The 19,309-nt window shown below is 65.1% G+C and overlaps 4 protein-coding genes across 5 annotated transcripts; 1 reads left to right on the top strand and 3 right to left on the bottom strand.

Moving 5' to 3' along the window:
- Positions 1-284: 284 nt before the first annotated feature.
- PSMB6 (proteasome 20S subunit beta 6) lies at positions 285-2,415 on the bottom strand. Its single transcript, XM_067556342.1, has 6 exons — positions 2,258-2,415; positions 1,913-1,980; positions 1,529-1,660; positions 1,100-1,229; positions 581-725; positions 285-460 (listed from the first exon to the last, which is right to left on the bottom strand). Exons 1-6 carry the CDS (start codon positions 2,333-2,335, stop codon positions 333-335), a joined length of 681 nt encoding a protein of 226 aa, XP_067412443.1. The 5' UTR covers positions 2,336-2,415; the 3' UTR covers positions 285-332.
- A 1,229-nt stretch (positions 2,416-3,644) lies between these two features.
- Positions 3,645-6,380, bottom strand: GLTPD2 (glycolipid transfer protein domain containing 2). Of its 2 annotated transcripts, XM_067556254.1 has the most exons (4): positions 6,299-6,380; positions 5,032-5,126; positions 4,702-4,898; positions 3,645-4,414 (listed from the first exon to the last, which is right to left on the bottom strand). In XM_067556254.1, exons 1-4 carry the CDS (start codon positions 6,378-6,380, stop codon positions 3,889-3,891), a joined length of 900 nt encoding a protein of 299 aa, XP_067412355.1. In that variant the 3' UTR covers positions 3,645-3,888. The 2 variants fall into 2 exon arrangements, with proteins under 2 accessions (XP_067412355.1, XP_067412364.1); XM_067556263.1 differs by lacking the exon at positions 6,299-6,380 and having other exon boundaries at positions 4,702-4,929; positions 5,032-5,058.
- A 1,329-nt stretch (positions 6,381-7,709) lies between these two features.
- LOC137162250 (immunoglobulin kappa light chain-like) lies at positions 7,710-12,348 on the bottom strand. The gene is made up of 5 exons (XM_067561857.1): positions 12,181-12,348; positions 9,493-9,604; positions 8,562-8,921; positions 7,840-8,025; positions 7,710-7,786 (listed from the first exon to the last, which is right to left on the bottom strand). The coding sequence occupies exons 1-5, from the start codon at positions 12,232-12,234 to the stop codon at positions 7,710-7,712; spliced, it is 789 nt and encodes a 262-aa protein (XP_067417958.1). The 5' UTR covers positions 12,235-12,348.
- A 5,581-nt stretch (positions 12,349-17,929) lies between these two features.
- Positions 17,930-19,011, top strand: VMO1 (vitelline membrane outer layer 1 homolog). The gene is made up of 3 exons (XM_067561846.1): positions 17,930-18,094; positions 18,286-18,380; positions 18,711-19,011. The coding sequence occupies exons 1-3, from the start codon at positions 17,930-17,932 to the stop codon at positions 19,009-19,011; spliced, it is 561 nt and encodes a 186-aa protein (XP_067417947.1).
- Positions 19,012-19,309: the final 298 nt, after the last annotated feature.

Here is a 19,309-nt window from a genome sequence, read left to right as displayed (position 1 = left end):
GAGGGGCCCAGCCCGGCTCCCCCTCCACAGGGCTGGGACACACAGCATCGGCAGAGATTGGGCATGGCCCGCCCCACAGCTGGCTGCATCTCAGCACCACCCCGCCCCAGAGCATCATGGGTACCTGTGGCGTCACCTCCATGGGGTGGTACACAGGGAGGCCTCAGCCTGAGTGATATGGGCCAGGGAAACCACAGGAGAACCCAGGTGTCCGGACCTTCCCCCCTCCCCCCCACTCTGACCCACCAGCCCCCCCTGCTGCAATCACCGGAGGCGAGGCGGGCACGGGTACAAGGGTTTATTGTGCGGTCGGGGGGCCCAGGAGGGCCCTGTCAGGCGGCTGAGAAGCGCGGCAGCTGGTTGCCCAGGATGACCTGCCGCTCCACGCCCTGCTCGGTGATGGCCGCCAGCCGGATGACGCCGCCGCTAGAGCCGTCGCGGTCCATGGCCAGGGCCAGCGCTGCAAGGGGAGAGAATGCCATCAGGGGCCTGGGCGCCTGGGCACCTGGGTCCCGTCTGCCCCGGCAGGGTCCAGGGGGTGCTGCCCACCAGAGGGGGTGAGGGGCGGGGGGGGGCCTACCATTGGCCGTGAAGCGCAGACACTCCTCCTGGTTCATCCCCGCTTTGTAGGAGGCGTCCACAAAGCCGTAAATGTAGGTGCTGCCGGAGCCACCCACCGAGAAGGGCTGGCGAACCATCAGCCCCCCCATGGGCACCGAGTACACCTGGGGGGCAGAGAGCGAGAGAGCACAGCCCGCTGAGACCCACAGCAGCCTGTGCGCCGGGCATGGCGCCCTCTGGGGCGGGCTACATGGGGACCCCTCGCCCGGTGCCGGGGTGGCTGGTTATACAGGGACCCCTTGCAGTGATGCAGCCATCTCTGGGGCAGGGCGGCCGATCATACAGGTACCCCTGGCCCGGTGCTGAGATGCAGCCAGCTCTGGGGTGGGGCAGCTGGCTAACATCCCCAGCAATGCAGCACAGGACGTTGGCTCAGGAGACGAAGGCCCCGCATCTCAAGGGAACTGTCGAGGGGGACCCGAGGGCGCAGAGGGGCCAGCCCCAAGTGCCCCACCCTGCCCCCCCCGCCAGAGGTCACCTGCCCTCCTTTGCGCCGGTCCCAGCCGGCGACGATGATGCCAGCTGTCAGGTCCTCGCGGTAGCGGTAACACGTCTCCCGGAAGAGGCTGGCGGCTGTGTGCACCAGGGGCGGCTCGTCCAGCTCGATGCTGTGGGCCAAGGGAGCCACTGTCAGCCTGACAGCTACCCCCCACCGCCCCGAGCCGCCGGGGGATGAGGGGGGGCGCCACAGGCAGGGACCCCAATCCGCCCGTGGGGGGGCCTGCACAGGCTGGAGGAGGTGGGAATGTGGGACTGGGGCCCCGATCCGGGCACAGGGGGGCGCACTGGGTGGGGGTGGGAATGTGGCACGGGGCCCCAATCCGACTGTGGGGGAGGTGGAGCATGCATGGGCTGAGGGGTGGGAATGGGGAACTGGGACCCCGGCCCAGCGGTGGGGTGGCGGCACCTGTGGAAGCCCAGCTGGTAGGCCACGGCGTCGGCCACGGCCTGCGTGTCGGCAGCGGAGCCGGAGCGGCAGCAGAAGATGCGCTCGTGGATCGGCGTCAGTTTGTCCGTCACCCTGTTCGCCACGTAGGAGCTGCCGGGGCAGGGGCGGAGGTCAGCGTCCCCCGAGACCCTACCAAAACACAGCCCCCACCCCACCCACCGAGGAGCCGGCGCCAGGGCGTCCATCCGTCAGACCCGACAATAACAAAGCGTGACCTGCCCCGCCCCAGAGACCCTACAATAACATAACACCACGTGCACCCGCCCCCCAGTAACGGTAGGGCCTAGCCCCCCATCGGACCCCCTCGGGAGGGAGACCCTACCAAAACACGGCCCCGCTCACCCGGTGGTGGTCCGCGAGTCGGCCCCGATGACGACCCCGCCGGCGAACTCCACCGCCATGATGGTCGTCTGCGGGGAGAGGGGGAGGGGTGAGCAGCGCCGCGGGAGCGACGGGTCCCGGCCTCCCCGAGACTCCCCATCCCCCCCACTCCTGCCCCCCGGACCCTGGCCCCCCAGTCCGCCCCTGCCCCCCGAGCCTCCCCGGCCCCCCCCCGACCGAGCCTCCCCATCCCCCCCACCTCCTGCCCCGCCGGACCCAGACCCCCCAGTCCGCCCCTGCCCCTGCCCCCGAGACTCCCCGGCCCCGTCTCCTACTCCCCCCGGTCCGCCCCTCCCCCCGCCGCACCCCGGTGCTCAGGGCGCGCTCCGTCCACTCCGGGAACCGCCGCTCGGGCCCGGCCGCGATCACCGCCAGCGCCGCCATCTTTCCCCGGTAGCGCGCGATACTGTCGCAAAACTGCAAGGCGCCGCGCGCGGCCGCGCCTTACGGCATCGGGGCGGGGCCGAGCTAGGCGGCTTTTTGTGTGTGTTTGTTTTACGACACGCCCGCACCTGAGGCCTCGCTTTACGGCAACAGGAGAAGGCGCTGCCATGTCTGGGGGGGAGATGCTTTACGGCACCCCGAGGGGGTGACACTGGGACCCTCCCCCAACCGCTTACAGTTTTACGGCATGACGCTTTATGGCAGGGCGGCAAATGGCGTCCGCTCCCCGCCTTTTCGACGCCTGGCCATTTGCTTTACGGCACAGCCTTGACGTGTTTTACGACACTCTCTGCGGTGCTTTTCAGCGGCCGGGGGCTCCTGCGGCGAGGCTGCTTTACGGCGAAGCGGCCTGCTCTGGGTCGCTTTGCAGCAGTGCCACAAAGAAGCTCAGGGGCGATCCCATCCTTTTCTCGTCACTGTGCTGCTTTACGGCAGCAGGTCCGATTCCGTTTTCCGACGCTGGCCGGCCGCGCTTTACGGCGGCGTGACCACCCCACCAGCCCTGCGCGATGTGGGCTACCGGGGTGACGTCGCCATGTGCACCCGTGACGTCATCGGGGTATCATGTGATGTCACAGCGATGTCACTGGGGAGCGGTGTGACATCACACCCTGGGCCTGACGTCACCGTGATGTCACCACCCAGGGTCATGATGTCAGCGGGGACGGGTGTGACATCATAATGTCACCGTGATGTCACCGCCCAGTGCCGTGATGTCACCACCCCTCTTCCTGTATGGCCGGGCCCACAGGGGCGGGATGTGGGTCTGACCCGTGGGCAGCCGGGAGGGGGCTGCCCAGATACGGTCGGGGGGGCCGAGCCATGGGCTGCCGGGTGCAGGGAGGTTGTTTGTGTTGTAAATGTCACCCATCGGGGGGGCTTGGAGCACGGCCCCCCCCCCGGGACAGCACAGCCCCCCTGGGGATACCACCGCCCCCCCCTGGGACAGCACAGGTCGTCCCCCCCCACAGGGACACCACCGGCCCCTTCCCCAGGTCAGCACGGTGTCGCCGAAAACCACAGCTTCCCCCCCCCGGCGAGGAAAGGCGCCTTGCCTGGGGCTGCCTGAGGGAACGTGTCCAGGGTGCCCTGGATGACGGTGGTGGGCGTGGGGGGCGTGACCCCTGCGATGCCCCTCGTGCGGCGCCAGGCCGGCGAGCACCGTGTGTTGGGTCCTGGCCGGGCTGGCAGCAGGGGCAACGGGGCGAGAAACATCCCGGAACAAACGACTCCAGCGCGTCGCGGTTCAGGCGCCTTTTTACTGTTATTGTCCCCCCCGTTTCCAGCCTGGCAGGGCTGGACCCCAGCATCCCAGACTCTGAAACCCCACGGCTAGGCCACATGGAGAAAGAAACGCACCAGGATGTCATTTCAAGACAAACAACAGGGGTCCGGAGGGGGACGGACCCCAAGTCTGAACCATCAGTGGTAATCTTGAGCCACATTTCCCATTCCCTGCCCCACTGTCCTGTCCAGCATCCCCCGGTGCCTGCTCATGGCAGCTCCAGAAGGCTGTGGGCGGTGTAGACCTGCTGGGTGATGTTATAGACCCGGCCAATGGTGCTGACGGTCGCCCCGAGCACGGCTCGGGCCTCCTGCTCCTCATCCGTGCACACGATCCTGTACAGCTCCTGGCGCGAAGGCAGGGCCAGGAAGGCCAATTGGGCTGCCTGGCGCACCCACCAGCTGTGGTATGGCGCCAGGGCCTCCTGGTAGGCCTCGGCGCACATCTGGGAGGGGTCCGCGTCCGGCTGGCTGTGCCCCAGCTTGTCGAGAAAGAGCTCCAGCCACTTGAGGGCGCGGTGCAGGCGCAGAAGGGTCCGGCAGCCCGAGAGGGGCTGGCCTGGGGGCAGCTCCCGAAACGCCACCAGGCCGTGCTGCAGCTCAAAGGCCACCATGGCCTGCAGGGAGCGGTAGTGGGGGCCGTGCGGCCCCAAGCGGTGCCCCTGCATGATTGCCATCTTCATCTGCGTCTCCCGGGCGATGAGCCCGAAGGCGGCCCCCAGGGAGTCCATCAGTCTAGGCGGGGAGAGAGAGATAGAGAGACAACAGCTGACCCCTTGCCTGGCGCGGAGACGCAGCCAGCTCTGGAGCGGGGCAGCTGGTTATACAGGGACCCCTTGCCCGGCACTGAGATGCGGCCACCTCTGGGGCAAGGCGGCTGGTTATACAGGGACCCCCTCGCCCGGCGCCAAGATGCAGCCACTTCTGGGGCGAGGCAGCTGGTTATACAGGAACCCCTCACTTAGCACTGAGATGCAGCCACCTCTGGGGCGGGGTGGCTGGTTATATGGGGAGGGACTCACTTAATCAGTTCTTTCCAGCCAAGCAGATACTCGCGCAGCAGGATTTCTCCGTTCGGGTTGACGCAGGCCCTGAAGGCCTCCAGGAGGTGGCTGACCTGGAAACCCTTCCCCGGGCAGCGGGGGGCCCGGAACGGAGGAGGGGTCCCAGGTCTGGGTAGGAGCAGCGGGGAGTCACTCGTCCGGGAGAGGCGGGAAGGCTGCAGAGAGGATACGGAGCAGTCAGGGTTTCTGTGGGGCAGGGGGCAAGTGGGAGGGGTCAGGTTGTGGGTCTGAGGGGACTGGCGGGGGGGGAAGTGGAAGAGGTGGGGAAAATTTGGGGCAGGGTCTCACCTTCCCATCCCCTCTGGGAGGGGGCGTCTCTCCTCTGTCCCCGAACCAGCTGCAAGGACGCCCGCCCCGCACGCAGGCGGAGAGCTGCACCTCTGCTGTTCGGAGGGGAGGGGGGAAGGACAGAGCTCAGACGGACGGACAGATGGACGTTCCCGATGGTATGGGGGGGGATCGCTGGTTTGCACAGAGGCGCACACGCTAACAACATGCATGATGCACATGGAGGTGGTAATGGGCTTCCTAGAGACACACGTACAGCCCCGTGAGAGCACACACGCACCCACTAACACCCAGAGACACACGTACAGCCCCGTGCAAGCGCACATGCATCCACTAACACCCAAAGACACACGTACAGCCCCGTGCGAGCGCACACGCATCCACTAACACCACGTAAGACATGTGCACACCCAGAGACACACGTACAGCCCCGTGCGAGCGCACACGCATCCACTAACACCCAGAGACACACGTACAGCCCCGTGCGAGCGCACACGCATCCACTAACACCCAGAGACACACGTACAGCCCCGTGCGAGCGCATGCACAGAGCCACGCATGACACAGGCACATGCACGCAGCTCCCCCCCGCCCACACGTGAAAACGTACACACAAACGTTCCAGGCACAGCCCCGCATACACATGCAGCCCCCCCCTGCTGATTTGGGGCCCCCCCATAAGTTAAAATGCCCGCGCAACCCTCAGCATGGCGCCCCATGGACCGACACACTGAGGCATGGCCCCCCATATACTCAATGCGGAGGGGAGCCCATGGCCGGGGGGGCAGGCGGGGGGGGCCGGTGTGTGGTGGAGGGGGTAGCGCCCAGTTTGGAGCCGGAGGCTGGCACAGGTGCTAGGTGTGGGGCGCTGGGGGGGGGCATGAGGGGGGGGATGAGGGTTCTTGCTGCTCATGGTGCAGGGTGGTGGTGAAACTCGGATCCAGAGGTTGGGGGGGTAGGAGGCAGAGGGGGGTTGATGTGGGGGGAGGTTGTGGGGGCTGGGGCTGTGTCTGCCGGCCAAAGGGCGGGGGAACGCCCCACGGAGCAGGTGGGGGGGAACTTGGAGACAGGATGGGGCGTGTGTGGGGGAGTGTGAGGTGCAGTAGGGCATCGCGGGGAGCACAGGGTGGGGGCAGGGGGCAGTGGGGGGTGTCGCAGGGCGTGGGGGGCTGCCATGGGGGCAGCGAGGGGCATCGCGGGGCGTCGGGGGGCAGGGGGAGGCTGGGGGCAGGGGGCAGTGGGCGGGCGCAGCCGGGGGGTCACTCACGGAGCCGAAGGCTGGAGAGGAAGAGGAGCGCGAGGAAGGCCGCTGCGGGCAGCAGGAAGCGCAGCAGCCGCTGGGGGCCCATCCCCACACACCCCGGCCCCACGGCCCAGCCCCACGGCCCTGCTCCGGCCCCCGCCCGGCCCTGACTCACCGCCGCAGATAAGGGCCCTGTTATCTGGGGCAGGGCAGGGGGGATGCTCCCCTCCCCACAGATCTCCCCCCCACGTACCGACCCCCAACACAGCCCCTCCCCCCATCCCACGCCCCGACCTGGCCACGGCTGGGGGGGGCACTGTGTGAGGCTGCCCCCCAGCCCCATGGCTCAGCGTCAGGGTTACTGGAGGTCATGGGGGGGTCAGGTTAAAAATTAACAGCCGGGGGGACTTTGCCCCACAGCAGGGAATGGGGGGGGCAGCGCTGGGACAGGGACCTGGGGGCAGACACAGGCTGGAGTCTGGGGGCTTCCCCCTTCCCTTCCTGCCCCACACACTGGCCCCTGCCCCCCCCAAGCTGACGGAAGTGGCTAGGCAGAGATGCCCCCCCCAACTTTATTACCCCCGCTTACGTCACGGGCGAGGGTAGGGGCCCATTGCAGCTGGGCACATTTCCCCCTCCCTGGGGCAGCCCGGGGAGTGGGATGGGAGAGTTGGGGAGGTTCGGGGGGTCCCAGGTTGCATCCACCCAGTCTCACAGAAATCGGTTTTGCCAAGACTTTATTGGGTGCTGGAGAAGCTGGGTGATGGGGGGGTTAGCGAGGGGCAGTTAGCGAGGGGGGGGTCAGTGCTCCAGGCAGTGGGGGACAGCCTGGGGGGGCTGGAGCTTCAGGACTGGGGGGTGTTGGCGGGGGAGGCTCCGGGTTCCCCAGCCGGGGGGCAGTTTGTGGGGCAGTTCTAGGTCCCTGGGAGGGGTCGGTTTGTGGGGCAGGAGGGGCGAGCTGTGGGGCTGGCGGTGGGGCACAGGGGGCTCCGGGGTGTCACTCAAAGCGGCGCTTGTCTCGAGCTCTGCGCTGGGCACCCGGAGGCGGTGGGGGCGGCCCTGGACGCCGGGGTTTCGGCAGCCCCCCCCGCCCCACCAGCAGGGAGACCCCCAGGCTGGCGAGGCAACTGGCGGCCAGCACCCCCAGGTAGCAGTGCCGGGCGGTCCGCAGGATCTGTCCCAGGCCCGGGGCCCCTGTGGGGGGAGAGGCAGCCGTTAGTGGGGCCCCCGGCTGGACGGGGAGCAGCCCCTCCCATTTGCGCCCCTGCTGTTGAGGGTCCTGTACCTGTGCTCCAGGGGGTGGCGTCCCCCGCGGTCCCGTTTCCGTCTCCAGTGGATACGGAGCAGCCTGTGGGGGGAGAGAGACAAAGGGGGCTGGAATCCTGTGGGGCGGGGAGCTGGCGGGGGAGGGGATGTACAGTGGGGGGGGGGTCTCTCACCTCGGCGTCCGAATCCCTTGAGTTCCCCGCTGCTCTCTTTGGCCCCGGTCTCGTGTTCCACCCGGCAGGTCACCTGGGCCCCATCCCGCCAGGCCTGCGGTGGGAGGCTGAGGCTGCTGGCGGCACTGGCCCCATCCCGGCCCTCCACTGGGGGGGCCACCTCCCCGGAGCCCAGCTCCTGCCCGCCCACCCTCCAGCGCATCCGCACCGGCTCTGGCCAGAAACCCCAGGCCACGCAGACGAAGGCCGGGTGCTCCACCCCTGCCGGGCCCAGCAATGCCACCCGCGGCTCGCTCGTCCTCCGGGCGCCACCTGCAAGCGGAGCGGGGAGAAGGGTCAGGTCAGGGGGCGCAGCGCGGGGGGGCTGGCCTGGCTCTAGGCCTGGGTCACGGGCTGCTCTAGAGTGGAGCCAGGCAGGCGCCGGATCGGTTCTGTGTCTGTTCTAGATTTCGGGATCGGTGCCAGGTGTGTTCTAGGCTGGGTATGACTTGTTCTGAGTCAGACACGGTGCCCAGTTCCAGCTGCACTCTAGGCCTGTTCTGGACCCCCAGTTCTAGCTGTGCTCTAGGCCGGTTCCATCCCAGACGTTCTAGCTGCGCTCTAGGCCAGTTCTGAGCCCCGGTTGCAGCTGTGCTCTAGGCTGGTTCTGGACCCCTGGTTCTAGCTGCACTCTAGGCCGGTTCTGGACCCCCGATTGCAGTTATGTTCCGGACCCCCGGTTCTAGCTGTGCTCTAGGCCGATTCCAACCCCTGAGTTCTAGCTGTGCTCTAGGCAGGTTCTGAAACCCTCGGTTGCAGCTGTGCTCTAGGCCGGTTCTGGACTCCTGCCGGCACCCCCCGTGACTCACCGCCCACGACGAGGCGCGTGCCCTCTCCGAAGACGTACTGGCTGGCGTACCAGATGGCGCAGTAGTAGGTGCCGGCGTCGCCGGGGTGCACGTTGCCGATGGTGAGGCTGAAAGAGTTGGTGTCCCGCTCCAGGGCCGCGATGAAGCGCTCCGACACGCCCGGCCCGTAGCTGGGCCGCGGCTCCCCTGCCCGGTGGCTGAGCAGGAAGACGGGGCCCCGCCCCGGGGCCTGGTAGTACCAGGAGAGCACATGGGAGGCGATGTCGCTGCCCGACATCCTGCAGAGGAGCCGTGGGACCGTCTCGCCCACCATGTGGGACGGGGACAGCTGGCTCAGCCGGGGCTGCCCCGCCAGGGAGCCTGCAGGCAGGGGAGGGAGGTGAGGGGCTGGCCGTGCTCCGGGGGGGGGGGGGCAGCGTGGAGGGGGGGGCTCGCACTCACACACACCCTGACACTGGCACACAGACAAACATGAGTGGCTCAGAGCTGGGGGGCTGGGAGCCAGGACTCCTGGGTTCTCTCCCCGGCTCCGAACAAGCCCAAGGGGACCGAGGGAAACGCAGCGACACCCGTTCACACTGGCTGGGATCTGGCCAATGGACGTCGTTAGGGGCCCTTTGCACCGGCTCTACCCCGGCGCTGTCCCGGTGCGGCCGGAAGAGCCATTCACGGAGCATGTGCGGGGACTGCAGCGAGCGCTCGCTGGGCGCCCGGCTATTTCACCCTGTGCTGCTGTGATAGATAGACAGCTGGGGTATCTGGGGATAGACAGACAGACAGAGATTATCCCTCCGTCCTGTCCATCTATCACTCCGCTGGGAGCCTATTCAGTTAATATCCGTCACTGGGGCATCTCCTCCCCAAACCCCGATTCCCCGGGGTGGAGGTCCCCACCCAGCCTGTGTGACCCCCAGCCCTGAAGCAGACTCACCCCCAAAGCAGAGACTGAGGAGGAAAAGCCGGATCAGCGGCTCCATGGTGCCTCGGTCCATGGGCGACTCTGCACCTGTGATGGCGCTATGGGGCGGGACCTGTTTCCTGTCCTGGGGGGAGAGGGTGGAGGGATGACATCAGAGGCAGCAATGGGGCGGCCCGTCTCTCCTGGTGTCACACACACAAACCCACCCCCTTCTGGATGCTTCTGCGGCATCCGTCACCCTGGCGTCTGGGCTGTGCAGTCCTGGACGGGGTCTTGGGAAAGAGAAACTGAGGCATGGTGAGCTGATGAGATTTGCACTGGGTCAACGGGGACTAGAACGGGAGTGTCAGGACAAGGCCAGTCTGACAACAATCAGAGCACAGCTAGGGGGAGGGATGGCAGACACACACACACAGCCGGCTACACCCCACCGTTCAACCTGATATGGCTGTACCTGGAGTGTAAAAAGTCCCTTCACACACACACTCGTGCAAGCAGACTGACACACACAGCTCCACCTGTCTCACACACACACACACTCAGAGTCGCACTCCCCCATCTCCCCTCAAACTGCCTGGTGCCTGTCACACGGGCGAGCTCAGCCCCATGTGTGATCAGAGAGACCCAATTCCCCATCTCCCCCAGCCTGGTAGCTCTGAACCCCACCTTGCCCTCTGGCATCACAGTTCCCCCCCACACTCCTGCCTGGGGCTGATCCAGGGGCGGGGGAATGCCGGGCTTGTTGGACCCGTGGGTCTGATCTGGAGGGGAGGGGGAGCAGGAAGCAGCCTTTGTCCTCTATACAATGAGTAAGAGTCCAGGCCAAGCCCCCAAATATCCCCTCCCCTCACCCACAGGCGCTGGCAGCTTCCACAGCTGCCCTTCGCCAGCAGACTGTCCAGTACCCCTGAGTGCCAGGGACACCCTGAGATGCCCGCTCTGTGGCTCACTGGAGAATGGCTGGGGCTGACGCTAGCCCAAATGGCAGCCTCCTTGGCTGCAATTAGCCCTTAGGCGTGGGAGGGTGTTGGTGTTTGCAGCCAGAAGGGTCCGTTAGCCCGTTTCATACGACTGCCCGACAAACCCAGGCTGGAGGATTTCACCCAGGCCGGCCAATCGCTGGTGCTTGGCCAAGGCATCTCTCCCAGGAAGAAAGGGGGAGCGGGTGAAATCCATGGGCTGGGCTGTGCGGCAGGGCCGACTCAAGGCGCTAACGGCCCCGTCTGGCTTTACCGGCTGCAAGTTACCCCAGAGCAGGCCGGGGGGTGACCTGATTTCAGTCTCTGCGTCTGGCCGGGGCCGGGCAGGAAGCTCTCTGCGGGCGGGTGACTCTCTAACCCAACAGAGGCGAGCTGCCTGAATGCCGAACACTCGCTAACGAGCTGCCAGGTTCTCCCGGCAGCCGTGCTAACTTTGCGTTCGGGCTCGGGGAAACGTTCCCGCCATCTGCGGAGGCGAATACGCTGGTCGGGCGAGGGGAAGAATGCTGCGCCCCAGGGCTAGCGACGGCCCTGAAAAGGTCACAGCCATGGGCAGCCTCGTCGGCGCGGCTCCATGTGCACCAGTTAAACCGGGAGCCACCCTCACTGGGACTAGCGGCTGCCGTTTGGAATAGTGCACGTTCCTGCCCTTCCCGGCCCACCAGGCCCCCCCAGCCCTGGGGTTACTGGGGGGAGCTGCTGGTCGGGGGGGAGCAGCTGTGTCTGGGTGTTGCTAGTGCCCCGGGCCAGCTGCCATTCAGCTGCATCGCTGCGGTTTCCCCGAGGCCGAGGCTTTGCTCTCTGTTTGCCGGGGAAGTGGTTGGGGGTCAGAGCCTGTTTCTCACAAATGCCTCGTTATCAGGAAACGCGGGAGGCTGAACAAACAGTGATAACAAGGCTGCAGTGCCTGCCCCTCCGAGCCCTGCTACCCCACATCTCCCCCAGCCCCCTGCATGTGACTCAACACTGACTCCCCCCGCCGTGGCGCTTCCCCCACCCAAGCTGAGAGCTCAGCTGTTAATAGCCGTTAGCCCAGCGGCTCTCCTCTCTGGGCGTCTGGTTCCTGTGGCACCTTTTCCCCAGGGCCTCAACCTGCAATCGCCCCATCTCCTCCCCACACCCCCGGCCAGGCCTGGAACAACTGGTGCAGCTCCCCCTCCCCCAGTCAGAGCTACGGGCTCATCTAGAACCACTGGGGGGGCCCAGGCCTGGGCTGGCAGGGGGCTGCAGGTCGGGAGTGAGGGGCACCGCCTGCAGTGGTGGCATTGGGTCCATAGGGCAGGGGGGCCGGCCCAGGGTCACGGTGCCCCCGCCCCAGGGAGATAAGGCCCCTGTGTGCATTGGCAGCAGCCCGGGGAGAAGCCGGGATATAAATGGTCCCCGGTGTCCAGAGTCCGGACCCAGCCGCATGCTGCTCCTGCTCGGTGCCCCGCTCTGCCTGCTGCTGGCCCTGGGGGGGTTCTGGGGGGGCCAGGGCGAGGTACCCGCATCCCAACCCTACAACCAGATCCTCACGGCCCCCAGCAGGGCTCCGTGGGGGGTGTGGGGGCCCGTGGAAATGTGCCCCGAGGGCAGCTTTGCCAGCGGCTTCACCTTGAAGATAGAGATGCCCCCTCCTCGTCCCACTTCTCCCCTGCCCCAACCCCTCGGACAGCCCCCTCGTCCGCCCCCCGTCTGCCCCCCACCTCACCCCATCTCTGCCCCCCCAGTGCAGCCTTACCACGGCGACGCGGGGGAGGAGGCTGAGGAGGCGCTGGACTGGATCAGGCTGCATTGCTCCGACGGCCCCACCATCCAGTCTAGCGTGGGGGGGTGAGTACAGGATGCCGGGGTCCCGACATCAGCCCTGCACGGAGCCCCCCGGCCTTCCCCCGGCAGCCCCATGGGCCCTTTCTGAGACCCCTCCCAGAGCAATCCCCCTCCCCACGGGCTGGGCCCCATAGCAGAGTCGAGAGGGGAAATGCTGGAGTGGGAGGGTGGACGGGTGGGCAGAGAGGAGGACGGATGGACGGCTGGATGTGGGTGGATGGACTGACCTAACCCCTGCTCTCCCCCGCCCAGCCCAGCTGGGGCAGGTGGCTGGGGGCCCGGTACTGCCCCTGGGGCTACATCCGGGCCATCTTGCTGCGCGTGGAGCCATGGCAGCACAACGGGGATGCCGCGGCCCCCACCGACGTCCGCTTCTTCTGCTGCCCGCCCTAGGGCCCCTCCCCGCGGCCTCGGGCCTCATAGCTTGGAGTCAAAGGTTGGGGGGGATTCGGGGTTCATAGGGGGCTCCCCCATCCAGTGTCCCATGCTGTCCTTAGCTGGGGGGGGTCCCATGATCAGAGCGACCCTGCCAGCATCCGGCTGGGGCACAACAGGGAAGCCTGCCTCGGTTTCCCTCCCTCAGTGTCACCAGGAATTCTTGGGGGGCCGGAGATGGGGAGGGAGCTGGTTTATGACAAAACCAGGGCGCAAAATAATCTGGGACAACCTCCCCACCCCGAAATACAGCCTCCCCAACCATTTGAGCAAGACGATCCCAAGATACAAGCCCCCCCACACACCCCAAAAAAAACAAAAAAACAACCAAAATATTAAACAGTTTGTCTTAAAAGTCACAGATTCTGGCAACTTGGTTTGTTTGTCTTGTGCTGGCCCCTGGCTTCTGCACCGCTGGCGGGATGCGGGGAGGGAGGGGGAAGGGGGCTGGAAACATCTGGGTGGGGGGGCTGGAAACATCTGGGGGGGGGAGGGACATCCCAGTCATCTCTCCCATGCTCAAAGTTACCGTAAGCACCATAAATTGCAACCGGGCCGACCATTTCCTGTGCATCCCCCCCAACCCCTGGCCGCCTGTGGCCTAGAGTCACGCCACAGGCCGCCTGCTTCAGTTTCCCCTTGGGGGCTGGTCAAATGCAAACTTCCCTGCGGGCCTTTTTGGAGCAAAGCCGCCCCCTCCTCGGGGAGTGGCTTAAATAAGCGGCAATTAAAACTCCAGAGCCGGGCCCTTCCTAAATCCAGCCCACAGGATCCCCACCTCCCGGGGCAACTCCCAGGCCCAGGGTCTTACCTGCCGACCTCTCTTATTCCCCCGCCCCCCTGCCTCGCCGCGGCTCCCGGGAACAAGCTGAGCCGAGCCAGGCGCGGCTCATTAGGATTTGCTGACCCCAGCCCGCGGGGACCAGGTGGCCTAAAACTGGCTGGTTTCGGGGCACGGCCGGGGCTGAGGTTCCTTCCCCACGAACTCAGGAACTTCTAAAAAACCAGAGAACGAGAAAATAACGCCCCCAAATCTCACCAAACAGACCTCGGCGTCTGCTAACTTACAGCCCGTTTGCTGCGTCCGCTCAGCGCAGCAGTTCTCAAACTGGGGGTCGTGACCCTGAGGTTATTTTGTGGGGGTCGCAAGCTGTCAGCCCCCGTGCGTGCCAGGAAGGGTGGTGTGGCATGGACACGGGGTCATCATGTTTGGGGGGGGCGGTCGTTACAGCCGGAAATATTGCCACAGGGGGTCCCAGCAAACGAGACCATTGACCGCTCTGCCGTGTGGCTGCGGCCCAGACAAACCAGGTGTTCGCATGCCCCAGGCCACAGCCGGCCGCGCTTTGCTTGGGAAAATCCGGCGAGTTAAATGAAACCGATTCCAAGGGGAAAGAACAGAAGCAAAATTCAGAGGCGAGGGCACAGAGCCGGGAAGGGTGGGCGGGCGGGGCGGGGACACCCCTAGATCAGACTGTGTCACGAGCTGTGGTTTGAGACCCGGGGCAGGGCTGGGAGTTGAGGCGATCTGAAAGGCTTTGGGGAGATGGAGCGGGATAGACCCCGGCAAAGTTCTCAGGGGCGTTTTCCTTCCCTCCCTCGCTGGCCGGCCCCGGGAGCGACTGCTCACTACAAGCGATCCGGCATCAGGCCTGCCTGCTTCCCGGGCCGGTGTCAGGCACCTGGTCGGACTGGTCCCTGCCCTTGCGCCAGGCTTGGTACTTCCCTGGGCTTGTTCCCTTCGCTAATTAGCCGACTGACTCCGGTTTCTGGAGGACGCATCGTTGAGCCGCCCGGTGGAGCCCGGGGCCGGATCCTCAGGCAACCCCTAGGAACGCCCGCCACGCGGCCCAGGTGCGCACCAGGCTGTCAGGCGCGTTCCAGGCGCCTCTTCCGGCGTGAGGGATGCAGCTGTGACCCTTCCGGACTCTGTCACAGCCTCCGCTCCCACCGCTCCCCACTGGCCCCAAACTCCCCAGCCCCCCAGCCCTGAACACGGACGTCCTGTTAGCTGATCCTATGGCATAAAGCCCTTCTGCGCCCTCCCGCCCTGTGCGCCTCCCCCTGCCCTCATTCAGGAGGGCTTTCCAGGATGGAGAAGGGGATTTACCTCACCGTGCCCAGCCCTATGGGGTCCTGATCGCCACATATGAGGCACTTCACCGCCTGGAGCGATGGTTTCAAGGCCACGCGGTGTAATGGCCAGAAGGACTTGGAAAAACTCGCCGCCAAAGTCGGCGTAGCCTCAGCCAGGCTGTTCCTCCAGGAAGTTCTTTGCGTGCGAGCCAGTGCTCAGTCTTGGGAGAAATGCTGTTGTCGCTGTTAGTGAGTTTTGTGATGCAGCCACCTTTTGGGGGAAGCTGTTCATAAGAGCATCAGAACGGCCATACTGGGTCTGACCAGTGGGCCATCTGGCCCCGCGTCCTGTCTGCCAACAGTGGCCAATGCCAGGTGCTGTTCAGCGGGGAGGTCAGATTTCTCCTCAAACCGGTGCTTGTGGAGGCATCGCTCCCTGGGAAGCGGGCGCTGGTGTCCGGGTGAAGTTTCTGATGGAGGGGATTGGCCTTAGGTACTGTTCCAGGACCAGGGTCTAGGGCATAAAATTCACCAGTTTGCAGAAGAAAGGGGGTAAAATTTGTTCCCCGCCTAGGTACTGACAGCCTGGGATAAAGTCACCCCCTTCTTCACCGGCTCTTCGCTAAGCGAAAGAGATTGCGTCAGGTTTTCTAACCCTTTAACTGGTAGTCAAAACCTTCTCTGCACCTGCTCTACGGTCCTGTTCATGGACCCCACTATCGCAGGAGCCCTTTCGGCCTGTCCTCTTCATTATTCCTCCCTCCCCCTCCTTCCCCCCCCCCCCGCCGCTAATTTCTGGGTCATCTGCAAAATTGATCAGGGACGATTTTATATTTTCATCCAGCTTTTCGATAAAGACGTGAGCTAGTGCAGGGGCTGGAGCTGCTCCCCGCAGGCCCAGGCTGGAAACAGAGCTGCTCGTGGGCGGTTCCCGGCGCACAAGGCTAGTTGGAGATCTATCAGTTAGCCAGTTTTTAATCCGTTTCACGTGGGCTACATTCATTTGAGCTCATGCTGGTTTTTTAATCCAAGTGCCATAGCAGATGCGTCACAGCAGCCCAAGGTCGTTACAGCGCCACTATTGCTCGTAACACCCGGTTTTGTAACGCTTTCAACAAAAGACACCACGTTAGTGTGAATTTGCCGCACACACCCCGCTGAGCATGCAGCATTCATTAGATTACACCCCTCTAATTCCTGATTGAGTCCCATTGCAGCCGCTCCATTATCTCGCCCAGGCTCTCTGTCAGACTAACAGGGCTATAATTACGGTGGATTACGCGGTGAGCTGTTTGTGCCGGGTGTTCCCGAGAGACGGAAAGGCGGGGCTGCCACCTTCCCAAAGGGGGAACAGTGCGTCAGGTGTGGAGAAGGCAGGAATTGTTGCAATCACTGCGTGAACAAAGTGCATGACTCAGTTTCCCCGACTTACTTCTGATGTATTGCCACCCCGGGAGTGAGCTGTCTGGGAGAACCGTGGTCTGCTGGTGGTGCAGGAACAATTACGTGGTAACGAGCGGCAGCCAAGGCAAGCGGGACTGCAGGGCCTCCTGGAGGGTGTGGAAAAAGGACAACGTTGCTTCTGCCAGGAGAGAGTCCGGGCCCAGCGTGGCTCCCCGTGGGCTCTCCCCTGCAGCATGAGACCCGCGGCGCGTCCGCGCCTGGCCTCGCTGCTGTATCGCATTGCGCCCAGCTAATCCTGCCCCTTAGAGCTCCGGCCAGAGACTGGCCCCCAAAATAACACCCGGAGCAGACGGGTTAGAAGGGCAGCCCGCCGTCACCGAAACACTGCCCTGGAGGGTGCGTCTGCCGCGACCCTGGGTCCGGCGTTCCCGCGGGTAGGGACTCTCCCGGTCACACAATTCCTTCTCCAGCCGACTCCGCTCCCGGCCCTCGGGTGGACTGAGCCCTGCCACTGTGAGGCCGAAGAGCCGGCTGTTACCTCGGTCCACCCCTTCGCCTTCTCGTGGCTAAGCTACATAAAAGGGTCGCTGGGGGGCTCACGTTTACCTGACTGTCCACCTTGACCCCCACCTCTGCTTCCCAGGGGCGAGGCCCCGCCCCGCACCTGTGGCCGGCGTTTTTTGTTCCTACATGTTGCCATTGACCGTTAGCCATATCAAAACACACAGGAGTGGCTTGAATCGGTGACCCGGCCTCTTCGTTATTCACCCCCCCCCCCAAATTTGGGGTCATTCGCCAACCGTATTGGGGCGATTTCATGCTTCTTTCCAGGTCACTGGTAAAGCTGCTAGGCCCTCTTCCCTGCGGGACCCCCACTGGATACACGCTGGTTCAACAACGATTCCCCGTTTCCAGGGCCAGCTGGAGACCGAGCAGCTAGCCAGTGTTTAATCCACTGAATGTGGGATGCATTAAAGGAGCTGCTTCACAAAAGGGTTGTGTAGAGGCAGGGGCATCAGCTGCCTCCGTGTGACAGACAACAATGGGATCCTGGTGCCAGAAGGGGCAACAGGGGTAGCAGTGGTGGGAGGTTGGTGTAGTGGTGTCATCAGTGGGACACTGTGTGCAAGGCAGTGGTAGCGGGGCTAGCTGTGGGCTTGTGGTATCAGCGGTGGGATACTACGCCCACAGTGGGAACAGTGGGGTGCATTGTGGCACCCTGGTGTCAGCGGTGGGATCCTACGCCCGCAGCGGTAACAGCGGGGTGCGTTGTGGGACTCTGGTGTGAGCAGTGGGATACTACTCCTGAAGTGGCAGCGGCGAGGTGAGTTGTGGCACCCTGGTGTCAGTGGTGGGATACTGCGCCTGAAGCGGCAGCGGCAGGGTGAGCTGTGGGACACAGGGGTCAGCCAGGATGGTTGCAGCAGCTGACGTGAGGCCAGAGGTTTTGTCACACGACGTGTTTTGCGTGGGGCGTTTCCGAGAGTTGGGCCGATGAGGCAGCAGAGGCCTGGGTGCGGGGAGCGGGGGGGGGGGCGGGCAGGCGGCAGGAACCTTGCGCCATGTGCCCTGGGGCAGGATTAGCTTAATTATAGCCCTGACCCTGTTCCAAGAGAAGGAGCGACCAGGCCCTCTGCACGGTGCCTGGGCTGGCCCCGGCCCACACAGGGCAGAGCCCCGCCTGCCCTCTCCGGGTATAAAATGCCCTGTCCTGTGCCGGGAGCTGCTCATCCACTGCCGGCTCCATGGATACCTCCCTGCACACCACGCTCAGCCTCCTGCTCTGCGGCTGCCTGTGGGGCGCGTGGGGCCAGACCAAGATCGACGTTAATAATGGGGGGATATGGGGCACGTGGGGTGAAGAACAGTCCTGCCCTGACGGCAGCTTTGCCACTGGATTCTCCCTGAAGGTAAAGATCCTCCCCCCTCCCCTCGTCCCCTGCCCCCTTCCCCAGCCCCACTTACCCCCTCCCTATCTCTACCCCCCTCCTCACACCCCTCTGCCCCCCCATCTCCTTGTACTGAAGTGACGCCCCTGCAGGCTGGAGGGGACAGTCTCTAATGCCCCATGCTTTGCTCCCTACCCCCCCCCCCCCCGCAGGTGGAGCTGCCCCAGCTGGCTGGGGATGATACGGCGCTGAACGGGATCCGGCTGCTCTGCTCCAATGGCACTTCCATCCAGTCCAACGTGGGGCCGTGAGTACCATGGGGAGGGGCCAACTTGAGGGTGCAGGGAGGGGGTGGCAGAGGGGGCCACTGGGCTGCGTGAGCTAGTGGGAGCCGGGTTGTCACCACAGAGAGAGCTGGTGTCAGCGGTGGGACCGTGGTGTCGCTGGTGGGTGAGTGGTGGCAGCGGTGGGATACCAGGGCAGCGCCAGTGGGGCAGTGGTACCTGATGGCTGGATGCTGGTGGTAGCGGTGGGATACCAGGGCAGCAGGCTCCCTGCCCGGGGCAGCTGAGGCTGGGGGAAGTTTGCATCCCCCCCACCCCTCCAAGCACCCAGCTGACCCGTTCTCTCCTGCCAGGTGGGGCTACTGGACCCCGGTGAAGAACTGCCCTTCAGGGAGCCGGCTGACCCAGTTCCGGCTGCGGGTGGAGCCGTGCCAGGGCCTGAAGGACGACACGGCCGCCAACAACATCGAGTTCGTCTGCACAGACGGGACGGAGCTGAAGGGGGACGGGCGGTGCTGGGGCAAGTGGGGCCCCCAGAGCCACTCCTGCGGCCTGCAAGGCGTCTGCACCATCGCCACCAAGGTGGAGGCACCACAGGGCAAAGGGGACGACACGGCCCTGAACGACATCTACCTCAAATGCTGCCAAGCCTGACCGGGGCCCCGGCCCCCCGGCTGCCCCATCAGCTGGCCTGATTGGTGCCCCCCGGCCCCCTGATGCCTCCCCCCTCCGCCGCCAGCCTCCGAATCCCTGCTCCTCGCCTCCCCTCGAACCCAGCTCCCAGCGGCTCCCCCTGTGTGACCTCCCCCCTCCCCCCGCAATAAAAGATTTGCTCCGTACCTGAGCTGAGCCCTGCCTGCGTCTCATTGGCCGGACGCACCTCTGGCAATGGGGCAGTGGGGGGGAGGGGGAGAATTGGAGCAGGGGGGTGGGAGTCTCCAGCTGGGTTGGC

This window comes from Emydura macquarii, unplaced genomic scaffold (genome assembly GCF_026122565.2).
Source record: "Emydura macquarii macquarii isolate MOO-44397 ecotype Brisbane River unplaced genomic scaffold, CSIRO-AGI_Emac_v2 contig_306, whole genome shotgun sequence".
In the NCBI taxonomy this organism is placed as follows: Eukaryota; Metazoa; Chordata; order Testudines; family Chelidae; genus Emydura; species Emydura macquarii.
Note: the sequence above shows the minus strand (reverse complement) of the source record. Positions and strands in the feature narration are given on the sequence as shown.

Excerpts from the sequence above, each read along its gene's own strand:
- LOC137162250 (XM_067561857.1), bottom strand. The coding sequence starts at position 12,234 with ATGCAGCCTGATCCAGTCCAGCGCCTCCTCAGCCTCCTCCCCCGCGTC. Across the intron at positions 8,026-8,561 it reads CACGCGCCTCGTCGTGGGCG|GTGGCGCCCGGAGGACGAGC; the intron begins GTGAGTCACGGG and ends CTCCGCTTGCAG. Across the intron at positions 7,787-7,839 it reads GGAGGGCCGGGATGGGGCCA|GTGACCTGCCGGGTGGAACA; the intron begins GTGCCGCCAGCA and ends GATGGGGCCCAG.
- VMO1 (XM_067561846.1), top strand. The coding sequence starts at position 17,930 with ATGGATACCTCCCTGCACACCACGCTCAGCCTCCTGCTCTGCGGCTGC. Across the intron at positions 18,095-18,285 it reads CCACTGGATTCTCCCTGAAG|GTGGAGCTGCCCCAGCTGGC; the intron begins GTAAAGATCCTC and ends CCCCCCCCGCAG. Across the intron at positions 18,381-18,710 it reads ATCCAGTCCAACGTGGGGCC|GTGGGGCTACTGGACCCCGG; the intron begins GTGAGTACCATG and ends CTCTCCTGCCAG.
- GLTPD2 (XM_067556254.1), bottom strand. The coding sequence starts at position 6,380 with ATGGGCCCCCAGCGGCTGCTGCGCTTCCTGCTGCCCGCAGCGGCCTTC. Across the intron at positions 4,899-5,031 it reads CTCCCAGAGGGGATGGGAAG|CCTTCCCGCCTCTCCCGGAC; the intron begins GTGAGACCCTGC and ends TCCTCTCTGCAG. Across the intron at positions 4,415-4,701 it reads GGCTGGAAAGAACTGATTAA|ACTGATGGACTCCCTGGGGG; the intron begins GTGAGTCCCTCC and ends CTCCCCGCCTAG.
- PSMB6 (XM_067556342.1), bottom strand. The coding sequence starts at position 2,335 with ATGGCGGCGCTGGCGGTGATCGCGGCCGGGCCCGAGCGGCGGTTCCCG. Across the intron at positions 1,661-1,912 it reads GACTCGCGGACCACCACCGG|CTCCTACGTGGCGAACAGGG; the intron begins GTGAGCGGGGCC and ends CTGCCCCGGCAG. Across the intron at positions 461-580 it reads TCTGCGCTTCACGGCCAATG|CGCTGGCCCTGGCCATGGAC; the intron begins GTAGGCCCCCCC and ends CTCCCCTTGCAG.